The 12,340-nt window shown below is 34.7% G+C and overlaps 2 protein-coding genes across 2 annotated transcripts; one reads left to right on the top strand and one right to left on the bottom strand.

Annotated features, from left to right (window-relative positions):
- Window positions 1-1,922: 1,922 nt before the first annotated feature.
- LOC105774873 (CRIB domain-containing protein RIC7) lies at window positions 1,923-5,414 on the top strand. The gene is made up of 5 exons (XM_012597443.2): window positions 1,923-2,206; window positions 2,936-3,095; window positions 3,256-3,356; window positions 4,079-4,157; window positions 4,798-5,414. The coding sequence occupies exons 2-5, from the start codon at window positions 3,050-3,052 to the stop codon at window positions 5,154-5,156; spliced, it is 585 nt and encodes a 194-aa protein (XP_012452897.1). The 5' UTR covers window positions 1,923-2,206; window positions 2,936-3,049; the 3' UTR covers window positions 5,157-5,414.
- Window positions 5,415-7,362: 1,948 nt separating this feature from the next.
- Window positions 7,363-11,826, bottom strand: LOC105774861 (hypothetical protein). The gene is made up of 5 exons (XM_012597434.2): window positions 11,008-11,826; window positions 10,040-10,924; window positions 8,983-9,438; window positions 8,652-8,838; window positions 7,363-8,408 (listed from the first exon to the last, which is right to left on the bottom strand). Exons 1-5 carry the CDS (start codon window positions 11,626-11,628, stop codon window positions 7,438-7,440), a joined length of 3,120 nt encoding a protein of 1,039 aa, XP_012452888.1. The 5' UTR covers window positions 11,629-11,826; the 3' UTR covers window positions 7,363-7,437.
- Between the last annotated feature and the right edge of the window lie 514 nt (window positions 11,827-12,340).

Below are 12,340 nucleotides of genomic sequence, written 5' to 3'. Positions count from 1 at the left end.
AATTATACCAAATCAATGGGGGCCAAGTTAGAAAAATTACATAGGCAGAAAGAACAACATAAAGCTAAATTTACATAGGCAAACAATAAGTCTTGAGGTATTGGTTTGCTCAATAGGACCTATAATGCCTTAGATTTCCAATAAGCTAAATCTAGAATCCGTAGAAGCTTATAGACCCATTAGTCCTTGCAATGTCATCTACAAAATTATCGCTAAGACTTCAGTGAACAGGGTGGAACTAGTTTTAGGCAAACTCATTAATCCTTTACAAAATGCCTTTGTGAGCAATAGACATATCAGTGACAATATGTTAGTTAGTGTTGAAATCATTCAAGACATTAACAGTAAAAGTAAAGGCAAACGTGTCCTCAGCGTAGCTTATGATAGTATAAGTTGGACCTTCCTTCCTTCAATATGATCTCGAGATAATATGGTTCAACGATCATTGTATTAACCGCTGATCATGACATGAATCACCACAGTAAGCCACCGGATCCTTCTGAATAGAGAGCCAATAGAACCTTTCAATCTTACAGGAGGAGCTAGATAAGGTGATCTCTTGTCACCTTATTTGTTTATCTTATGCTAAAACATCCTTCTTGCATTCATGATGAGTGCTAATGGGAAAAAGGGAAATCCAAAGAACAAAGGTGGGACATATATAATAGCTTTGTTATACTTAATGTCAGGTCTTAGAATTAATTATGGTAAGTGTAACATTTACTTGAGCAAAAATTATTATCCAAGTTCAAAAGGCTGTTCAATAAAACCCTAAAGGTCAAAGCAACCAATAAACCTAGAAGCTGTCTCGGAATGGACCTTAGTAGCCCTACAAGAGAAAAAGGAAATGTTTCAACTTGTGGTGGACAAGATGGAAGCTAAATTTGCACATTGGAAGCTTAAGATACTAGCAACATAAGACAAATACATTATGATTAAGTCAATCCTTGCCAATGCCCCAAATTACATCTTCTCTTGTTTCAAAGCACCAAGGTCTTTTACTTAAGAGTCTTGATACAATCATTAGAAACTTTTAGTGAAAGTACAAGAATATTTTTTAAAAAACTATGCATTTTAAAGGATAGGATAATCTTTGTCAACCAAGATTAAAGTGTGAGCTCAAGTTGTGGTCTATTAATCAAGTGTTCACCTTCACTAAAAATAACATAAAAAATCTCAATATGAAAGGGTGGTCTTGGGTTCAGATATTATGAGCATATGAACCAAGCTTTACTTGCAAGGCAATGGAGGATGGTTAAAAAAGAGAGCAGGCTTTCTAGGGAGACCTCAGAATAGGGGTGAAAGCAAGTAACTCTTTAAAATTTTATGAAATTACATATTAGAATAATGGTAAACTACACTTTGTCCCCCAAAATTTATGATTTATCTCTGACCCCTTAAAACAATTTTTTGGTTTCACCCTTGCCTTAGCAAGAAAGTACTACTTTAAAGAAGGTTTCTGAGTAAAAAGAAATAAATCGAGACAAAAAAAATTGACAGTTTGAACCGGTTAAAAATTTTTTAAATTGGTATAAACAGTTCAGTGACTGATAACATTGACCTCAATCCTTAATATAGGATCTCTTACTTTTCCGTATATAATATGTAGATATATAGATTTAGATAAATAGATAGATAAAAGGCAAAGGTAGGTTATTGCCATTGATTTCCTTAATTGTATTTCCCTCATGGGAAATCATTAAAAAGCAAAAATAAAAAAAATTAGAAACCTCCCAAAAATAGGAGAAAGTTAAGTTAAACCTCCTCCTCTCATGGCTTTTTCACCTAAAAATGCGGTTTTATCATTGACCCCAACAATGGGAAAGCGTAGCTTTACTCTCTTCTTCCTCCTTTTCACTTTCATACTTTGAGAATTTCCCTTTCACCCACATTTCCCTCTCTTTTCTTGATTGTAAAAAAAAACCAAAAAAGGGAAACATCTTTGTTAATTACAATCAAGAATTGGAGGAGAGTTTTTAATTTTTTTCCTTTATTTTAAATTTTTTTCATCCCACTTGAGTTTTAGATTTTTTTCCTTCTGTTTTTTATTTTTTCGTACGAAAATTCATACCCTTGGAAAAAAATTTGGTTTTCCTTGAATGATTTATGATTATATTTTTTGTTGAAGAAAGAGATTCCAGAGTGGAAATGAATTCATTTTGATTGAGAATCGTTTCTTCATTAGCTCATGCAGCTTTCCTCGTAGGTACTTCCCTTCTATCTTTTAAGGGTTAATATAATTTTGGTATATGAACTCGGTTTTAATGTTTAATTTGATATCCGGGTTTTCTTTTTGTTTTTGTCCTAATTTGATAACTGAGTTTGGTTTTCATATTCAATTTGGTACTTAGATTAAACAGCATACTGTGACCCAATGAATGTTTGAAACAAGTGCTTTAGTAAAAAACAAACATTAAAAAATCTCAGGTGCCTAATTGAATATTGAAACCAAACTTATGTACTTAATTGAAACAAAGAGAATTCAAGCATCAAATTGAAAAAAAAAAAACTAGATAGGAATATTTTTAATTTAATTAGACGTAAATTGATTATCTGCTAAATCCAAATTAATAACACCATTAGTTGTTGTTTTTAAAAAGATTATGTGATTTCTTTCTCATGTAATCACAACGGCAACAATAATCAGTGTTATCAATTTAGATTTGTATCGTCAAATTATACTTAAATTAAAGGATTAAAATCAAAATTAGACCCTTTTTTTTGGAACAATTTCATTATAGGTTTTGGTCTTATGTGTTTTTTTTTACACAAAAATCTAGAGCTACTCATAGCCCCTCTCCAACCCGCACTCGAACTCACGTCCTCTTACATTGCTGCCAATCGAGCTAAGACTCAATCGGCAAAATTAGACCTTATTTCTTTATAGAAAACTTGTTCACTTATTTTATTTTTTTTATATTATAAAACCAAACAGATTGTGGGTTATTAGTTGCAGTCTGACTTTGACATCAACAAACCTTAGAGAAGAACATTTCATATTGACAAATTGCCAAAGGGAATTTTCCACCGTTGATCTTGACACCAAAATATGAAGGGTCTTCTAAAAGGTTTAAGATACATTTCCGATATATTTGGTAAGCAGACCCCCCAAATTTTTATTTTTCACTTTCAACTCCTTTTTCTTTTACGTAATTAAGCTTAACTCGGTTAATTCATGTATCGATGACTTGTATGCAAGTAAAAGAATTATATCGAATACCAAAAGATTTGACACTTTTTTATTTTATTCTGCAGAACAGGAAAAAGAACAAGAAATGCAAATAGGGAATCCTACAGATGTAAAACATGTTGCTCATATTGGTATGGATGGTCCTTCTGCCAATAAGCCTAGCTGGGTATGATTTCTTTTTTTCCTTTCATGTTATAGTTTCGAAATCCTTTTGTTGATGATATTTATTGTAATTGATACGTCATAATTAGACTTGTTCATGGACTGGGCTATCCCCAAGCCTGAAAGTCTATCCAAAATTTAGGAGGGTTTAGATAAAAATATTAGGCTCGAAAAATGAGTTTGGTCAAAAAAATTAGGCCCGTTTAAAATATGGGTCAGGCTTAGGCTTGAACATTCAAGGCCCGAGCCTAGCCCGACCTGTTTTAAAGTTTATAATATTTTATATTGTGTTATTTTTATATATTATGTAATTTAGAACACATTAAAAAAATAAACCTATACTAAATATATAATACTGCGCTAATGTAAACATTAAAATAATGTTAAGATTGAATATATAAAAAATTTCAATAAATAAAAATGTATAAAATTATTAAATAATAAAATAATATAATATAAATATTTAAAAAAATAAAAAATAATATGGGCGGACCTAAGATAGGTTTGAATTAGTTTTTGGAAAATATGAACGGATTTGGACAAAATTTTAAGCCCATATTTCGGACTGGGCCGAGCTTGAGCAAATATAAAGTATGTTAAAATCATACTTAGGCCTAGTTTGAACCTGACCCGTCCCGACCCATGAGCACCTCTAGTCGTAATTGTGAGTTATATATATTTAACTTATAATTTGTAAGTGATTTTAAAAAAAAAAAATTCATTTAGATGAACGAGTTTAATTCGGCTGAAGAGCTCTCATCGGATACATTAGCTAATAATCTACAAGAGACGCCTTCAGCTGCAGGTTTGTTCCTTATTTCTTGCTTCTTTAAAATAGGTCAATTTATGGTTTTAATCCTTATACTGTGTTTAACTTGGATAGTTTAGTCTCTGTACTGAATTAGACATTTTTTGTTCTCGTAGTGTCATTTTTAGTTCAAATTGCTAACTTTATTAAAAATTTCACTAATCCCTTATGTATAATTTTTTTTTGAAAAAAAATCGAAACCTAAAACCTGAAATTGAAATTATCATGTAAATAAAGTTCTATCTCAAGTCTCTTGATTTCAACGTTTTTTTTCGACAAATGATTTTTTAAATAGTATTACTTATTTGGATTAAGTTGAAGGATAAAATGATGTCAAGTTATAATAATTAATTCTCAAATAGAGTATAATACCAAGACGAAAACTATAATTTGACCTTAAAAATAATAGAAGAAATTGTTCATGTTAAGATTTGGATCTTGAATCACTTTTGTTAACTTTGTTAGATAAATTTGATGTAAAAGTCATTTCAATATGGCTCAGACATTTGTGTGAACTATTCGAAATTGGAAAAAGATTGACGATTAAATCGGTTTTTATAATTTTTAAAATTTTATGAATTATATAATTAATTATTTAATTATTGTTCAACCGGCTAATGATTTTTTTTTGGTGCAGGAGATCATGAGTCATTGCCGCCGACAAGCAATGAGAAGCCAAAGAAGACAAGGCGCAAAGCATCAATAGAAAATGGCACAGCCGTTGAGTCATCGAAAGTCAGCGAGAAAGGCTCGAGGGGCCACCGTTCATCCAACAACTCCATGGGTTCCCCCGCCCGAGAATCGTCTTCCCAAGGCAGGCGCCACTCCAATCGTAGCATCAACGGCAGTGACTCACCTTCACAAGACTTACCCGACATTCCAAAGAAATCTCGACGAAAGAAGTCGAAGGAATCATCAGGCGGATCCGACGGGTCTTCGATCTCGTCGAGAACGAAAGAAGGCTCTTTGCCAGATGTCACCGAGCTCGAATCTTAAAGAATTACGGAAGCTTTCAAAGAACCAAAAAAAAAAAGAGAGAGAGAGAGAGAGAGCAGAGGAGGATAACAACGTACGTGATAGTTCTTTGCATGGCTTACATGGCTTTCATGGCTTAAACGTCAACAGAAAACATTTTTTTTAAATAACGAAATTAAAATCTTGGGGAAATTTGTTGAAATTATTATTTTTTTTAAAAAAAGAGAGCATATACCATTGTATTGTATTGGCGATTGTTAGAGCTACTTAAAACATTCTTTTGAAACTTTAAAATAACAGTTGTCAACTATAGTAAAAACTAAGGTATTTTTTTTAGGCATTATAGATTCTGATCATATTTGTTCTTTTTGATACAATGCTTAAAACTATTCATAGCCCCTCACCAACCCATAAATAGAAGGATAATGCACTACAATGCACTCGAACTCATGTATTCTTGTATTGGTAACAATACTCATACCAGTTGAGGTAAGATTCAATCGGTTATAAAAGAGTAATTTTATGATGGAATCTTAGTAACTTTTTTTTCTCTTTTATTCTATATATTTATGGTTGATTTAATAAATTCAAAATTTATTGCTATATAGAACTTTTGCTTAATTGACATTGTTACTATTGTAATAATTAGGAAAACGTGAAGTTAAGCACTAGTGGGGATTTTGGCATTAAGGGTTTTTGGGTAACTAAAATTTTAAAAAATTTTGAAGGTTTTAATGATAATTTTTTTAAATTTGATAGGTCTAATTAGAACTTTCAAAAATTTTGGAGATTTAATGAAAATTTACAAAAAATTTTGAAGGGTTTAATTGATTTTTTTAAAAATTCAAAGATTTAATGTGAATTTTCAAAATTTTGGAGTCTAATTAAATTTTTAAAAACTTTGAGGTCAAGACTCCTAAGCACGGACGAGGATACTTAAGCTCAAATTTCTTGATTTAAGAGTTGGAGGTTACAAGTAGAAATCATTATATCAAAAATAATTTCAAATTCATTGGCACCAAATATATAGGAGGAAACTTTAGTTTTATTGTAAAAATTAGCAAAGAAAATTCTATCTTCTCTCAAAAATTTAAAAAATTCTAAAATTATTAAAATTTTCAAATGAAAATCTCATTGAAATATCTTACCCTAATTCAAATCCTAAAATAATTAGAAAGGTATGGATTTGGGTAAAAACAATTAAGCCTACTTAAAATATAACTCGTATTCAGATAATTAACCATGACTTTCATTTTTTATAATTTTTTTTTCTTATTTGTTAATATGCAATTAATTACATTCTATGATGAAATTAAAAGGGTAAACTATTAAAATAGTCATTTTTGTTTACTTCAGGTTACATTTTAGTCACTGGGTCGTTAATTGCCGTTAACGGTGTAATGGTAAGCTGAGGTGGTACATTAAATCATCATTTTAAACAAAAATTTTAGGTTAATTTATACAATTGGTCCCTATATTTTTTTTTATTTTGAGCAATTTATTTTTTTTCTTTTATGTTTTTTTTAACTTTCCTTTTTTTTTTCTTTATTTTCCATTCTCTTCTACTTCTCCATTTCTTTTAACGTAGTTTTTCTATGTTTTTCATTTGTTAAAACTAGTCCCCACACTTCTATTTTTTTTTTGAACAATTTAATTTTTTCAAGTGAGGCGAGCTTGTGGGCTAGTTTTAACAAATGGAAAACATAGAAAAACTACGTTAAAAGGAATGGAGAAAGGAGGGAAACAGAGAGAGGCAGAAGAGAATGGAAAATGAATAAAAAGGAAAGTTAAAGGAGCATAAAAGAAAAAAAGTAAATTGCTCACAATGAAAAAAATATAGGACCAATTGTAGAATTTAACCTAAAATTTTTGTTCGAAATGATGATTTAACGTGCCACATCAGCTTACCGTTACACTGTTAACGGCAATTAGCGACTTAGTGACTAAAATATTACAACACGATAATGTAAGTGACTAAAGCGTAACATTTCAAACATAAGTGAGTAAAATGCAACCCGAGGCAAACAAAAATGACTATTTTAATAGTTTACCCAATTAAAAATACCTAATGATTTTAATTAAAAAAAAAAACTAATGCTAGAAAACTAAAAATGAAACAAAAAAAATGTACATTTTCTCTCTCTAGCCCAACTAACAAGATCTTGATAATAACATTTTAAGTTAAACCATTGATTTCCTTTTAATTTTTTAGTATATTTTACATCTATGAAAAAATCAATGCTAGAAAAACTCATCTTCTTCATGTATATGCGATATCTATACAAATTTCATTTTCCCCCAATCAATTTCTTTTTGCCAATTGAAATGATTTCTTTAAAAAATTATTGGCTGCTCTATCATTCCTATGGCACAACACCCTTAGGATCGTGTTCGGGTCCGCTCTATTCCACCTACCCGTCGTCGGTGGCATTGGTAGCTTTTGGCCTCCACTGATGGAGCCAATGCCGCTGGCTTCGCATGTCACGATGCTGAAATCTTCAGTTAATTGTTCGGTGGTTTGTCCCATCAATGATATCACACCTTCAACTACTTCGGCCTCCCTTTGGACTATGTCTTCGGATAGCAACCCTTCTCCGCAAGTGCAAAAAACCCTTTTCAAGCTATCGAAATCGTCTTCTATCATCTCATGGTCAGACCGTTGGAATGTCCGAGACGGTCCCCCCGCGAGCAACACCATGAGAAACGCTTCGAACGATGCTTTCATCACTTCTTTCATTGCCAATGCTTGAGCGTGGTCCGTGAGTATAGCGGTAAGGAGTGCTAGGTTTTGCTTTAGGATCCGGATCGCAGGCCGTAGCCTTGAATTGGCTACATCACCCACGTACAGGGTCTCGTAAAATACGGGGCATGAATCGAGGAAAATGAGGCGGTAAGCGGCAACTTCCGACACGTGATCACACGCTGCTTGAATGGATGCGTTGACGTGTTCGAAGTAGGAAGACGAAGTGCAACCAACACCGAGGTGCATACTGAAACGGTTCCGTGTCGAGACCCTTGGCGAGAGGCTAAGAGTTTTGTCGAGTGAGTGTAGGTGGGAGGCTAGGTAGTGCAAGCTGTTGATACGAATGTAAAGGCGTTGCGTCCCACGACTCGTCGACGGGCGAGGATGTTGACCTTCCGTCTTCATGAATTGGGTTATCTCTGCCACTCTAGTGGTACAAGGATTTGCCTTTCTCCAAAGCTTGAAAAACTTCGAATCTCCGTTGCATCTTGTTAGAGGAGGAAGTGAAGGGAGATAACTCTGCTTTGACCCTGAAATTGCATTTAATGTAATGGTGAAATTGCATTTAATTCCTAAAAGTTTATAATTCAATCCTAGCCCTTAAATGGTGAAATATTTGTTTAATCCCTCCAAAAATTATAAATTCATAACTTAATAATTGAATTTTGCCCACTCCCACCTTAAGAAAAAGTTTTCGACTTCATTTATTCTCAGATAGATAACCCTACACTCAGACAGGTCTATAAAACACAATGCAAAGGTTATATACTCACCACATGAGGCTACAAACGTAGTGTATTCTTGGATGAGTTGCTCTAAGCCTTCAGCTAGATCAAGAACTGAATCATCTGTAATCCCAATGGGGATTTCAAAGAAACCATTCACCATTTCCTTGGCTATGCTCATTAGCTCCACAACTGATTGTGCGTACGGCTCGGATTTCGACTTCGGGTTCCATGTCTGCAACACATTAAAAACCCTAATCACTATAATGGTATATTTCATATTTGATGCGCTGATAGTAAATAATGCTATGCACTGTCAATAAATTAGATGATGTGCCATCATCTTGTTCACTGATAATGCACCATGTTTGCAACATACTTCGGTTTCTTTTACTCTACAAAGCAACTCTTTGGCTTGGTTCAACCTTTCATCTAGCCATTGCCTCAAAAGCTTCATTATGATTGAATCGACTTCATAGGGCATCATTTCCCTGACAATCCCTTTGCCTCCGTCTTCGCATTCTTCGGAATCCTCGACTACCATTTGGACCAACACCTTTTCTAGCTTTGCGGCACGTTGTAGTACCTCAACAATCTCGCTATTGAGTATGCTCGTCCCGGCTAAGTATTGCTTCAACACCGCACCATAGCATTGGTGCAGCGTTACCGCCGCGACCCCGGCCGCGGTCAGGTGCCACCGTTTCAATATGGGACTGAATAACTCCCTCTCCCTGACGGCCAAATCCTCGGTTTCTTTAGCCAATTGCAACAGAGCTTCGCTAACTTCCGCCCGTTCTCCAACCTTAGCGTTTTTCAAATTTTCATTTGCTATTATCTATCAAACGTTATGCAAACAAATGATGAGTTTATATTTGACGGTAAAATATAGTATTGTTTAGATTCTAAATTAGTATCAAAACTTTAAAATATTTTAAATGAGCCTTTAAATATTAATATTGTATTAAATAAGTCCTTCCTTCAACTTAGCTGTCTATTTAGACATTAAATGTCAGATTAGGCTTGATGCGAAGCATATCTAAAGCACGTGGATCAAACTAAAAAGATGAATGTACCTACCTTGTTGATGGTTTGGATTTGACGTGTTTAAAAATGCAACATGTGTTTAAAATAATCTAAAAATAAATATATATTAAATTTATCAAGTCAATCAGTTCGGGTATAAATTTTAAGATTCGATAACCGATCAACTTAATAATTCTAATAGAATCCTTAATCCATCACCAATTTAACCCAGACAAATTTAAATATGTCAGTTAAATTGGTTTTAATAAGCTTTTACTTATCCCTAAATCTAAGTTATGCTCAGTGTTAGAACCCAAGCTAATGGCAAGATTGACGGAAGAAACTGGTTGATATTAATACTACTACTTTAAGTATTCAATTAAAATATTTTAAAATTCAAAGCTAAAACTCACCTTGGCAAACGCATTTTTCAAAGAAGATCGAATGTAATGATCAACGCAATCACTAGTTGAATCCACAAGCATTGTGTCCCCTTTCTTGCTCCCTTCCCCTTCCTTTATTGTAACATCTTCACCTAATATTTTCATTGATGATAAGGCCAAAGGTAAAAGGTTTTCCATTCCACCAACTGTTGTTTTGTTGAAATACTCATGGTAGTGAAGTAACCTCATTTCCGCCCATTTTTGCATCGACACCAACATAGACATCAATAGTTTCACGTACGCCGCCTCTCGATCAATCTTCTTAGCGTCAATCGCCACCTCCGTCAACATATTATATGCGGCACAAAGAAGATCAGGCTCCATTTGATTCGTAGCAACGTATTGTTGGAACAACACCCAAGTGAAACAAACGTTGTGGATTGACCTATTGATCCCCAATGTAGACCAAGTCTTTTTCATCAACTCTAGCAATTCGTCGACTTCATCGAGGACTAATGTCTCATCTCGAATATCAAATATGGCTTGAAGGAGGGAGATGTATATGTGGATGTTGAGAGGGAACCCATCGGCCCAATGGCATGCATCGCTAGAAGTTTCGTTAGCACTTCGCCAAGACAAAGAAACGACGCAATTGCATAACGTTCTCATCGTGTCAGAGTTCTTGCAAGTGTCTATAGGCTTGGATTTGCTGGCTCGGATTATCTCTCGTAGACGTTTCGCTAAAGAATTCGATTTTTCGAGAGGGATCGACGGATGATTGAGGAGGCCTGCTTCTAGGATTTTGAGTTGACGCCTTTGCCAAAAATGGTAGTCGCTCATGTCGTTGAACTCCGATGGTTTTAATTGACGAAGAAGCTCAAGAGGGAGGATGATAGTCTCCGATCTCCTCCCCAGCTATTGAAAATAATAGGAGAAATTACAATCACAATCAATCATTACAATCATATACATATTGCATTGATATGCAGTATACTTACTTGGCCAACAAGGGTTCTCATGAGAGTTTTCCTAAGCCTATTATCACTTTGTTCGGTAACCCTCATTTGTTGCCTCATAATCTCGGCAGACGTCAAAGGTCGCCTTGGCCGTGTCGGCACCGTTGAAAACCCTCCGGAGCTATAAAATGAAACGGAATTACTGTGTCCATGATGAGAAATGGGTGACACCGACGGCGTGGAACCTCCACCATTAACTGACGACATCGACATCCGCCTAGAAGGCGATCTTTTCAACATCCTCAACCCTAAGGCTTTTTTAACCTTACTCGTAGGAGTCATCGTCACCACCGCGCTCACTCGCCCGCCCGACCCGTGCATTGATCCTCCATCCCCATTCCCATGATGATCTTGCGAAGAGTAAAATGATAAAGCATTCCGACCTCCGAACCCCGGCGATGAACGACAAGCCGTGAAGAATATTTCGTACGCCGCTTCACGGATGTCGTCGTGATCGAGATCTTCCAGCTTGCCAAAGGGCCATACAAGGTCCGTGTTATTGTTGTCATCAGATATGGAAGTACTAGTAGAGGTAGTGCTAATGGCGGTGGAAGCACCATGTACATGACCGGAGAAATATTCCCGGTGAGATTGCCGGCCCATGGCTACAAAAAAGGGAGTTGGGGATTGAGGAAAAGAGGAATTCAATAACAAACGGGAAAAATGGTGGGAGGATCCGACAGGATAGATAACGGATGGACAAAAGATTTTTTCATTTCTTTTTTTAAAGAGAGACAAAAATAAAATAAAAAAAGACAGATTTTGTTGGTTATGATGACAGCATTTTTGTGTTAAGAAAAAAAAAAGACAGAAAGAAAACGAACAAACAAAAACAAAAAACATTTGTTGGTGGTGGTGGTAAATGGTGGTTTAAGGTTTGCCAACATTGTAGTGTCCAAAAAACATGGAAATTTAAACCCAATTAATTTAATGGATTTCATTTTGCACACGTTTGGTTCCATCAAAATTAAATTAAACATATATTCTCATGGCATTTAAGACTCTTCCAAAAACCCTAGTAAAAAAAGCATGCTTTAGTCTTTATATTGACCGGTTATTAAAGGTGTCTTTGAATGGCCAGTGTGCTTCCCTCCGATAAGGTTAAGAACAATGGTGACGATGAGATTAGTTATTGTAGTTGTGAGGTAAAAGATTCCACTGCATCATACCAATCATCCGTCCAAAGGCATACTAAGTCTTATTAAGAGAGTTTGGGTTCGGTTCAGATTTCGCAACTCAAACATTGGTTGAGTCTCTTTTAGAAGTTTTAGTTGAATTATTACTTAATATAGATTGATCCCTCAACTCAATAAGA

This window comes from Gossypium raimondii, chromosome 1 (assembly GCF_025698545.1).
Source record: "Gossypium raimondii isolate GPD5lz chromosome 1, ASM2569854v1, whole genome shotgun sequence".
In the NCBI taxonomy this organism is placed as follows: domain Eukaryota; kingdom Viridiplantae; phylum Streptophyta; class Magnoliopsida; order Malvales; family Malvaceae; genus Gossypium; species Gossypium raimondii.
Note: the sequence above shows the minus strand (reverse complement) of the source record. Positions and strands in the feature narration are given on the sequence as shown.

Excerpts from the sequence above, each read along its gene's own strand:
- LOC105774873 (XM_012597443.2), top strand. The coding sequence starts at position 3,050 with ATGAAGGGTCTTCTAAAAGGTTTAAGATACATTTCCGATATATTTG. Across the intron at positions 3,096-3,255 it reads ATACATTTCCGATATATTTG|AACAGGAAAAAGAACAAGAA; the intron begins GTAAGCAGACCC and ends TTTATTCTGCAG. Across the intron at positions 3,357-4,078 it reads CTGCCAATAAGCCTAGCTGG|ATGAACGAGTTTAATTCGGC; the intron begins GTATGATTTCTT and ends AAATTCATTTAG.
- LOC105774861 (XM_012597434.2), bottom strand. The coding sequence starts at position 11,628 with ATGGGCCGGCAATCTCACCGGGAATATTTCTCCGGTCATGTACATGGT. Across the intron at positions 10,925-11,007 it reads TGAGAACCCTTGTTGGCCAA|CTGGGGAGGAGATCGGAGAC; the intron begins GTAAGTATACTG and ends TATTTTCAATAG. Across the intron at positions 9,439-10,039 it reads TGAAAAATGCGTTTGCCAAG|ATAATAGCAAATGAAAATTT; the intron begins GTGAGTTTTAGC and ends AACGTTTGATAG.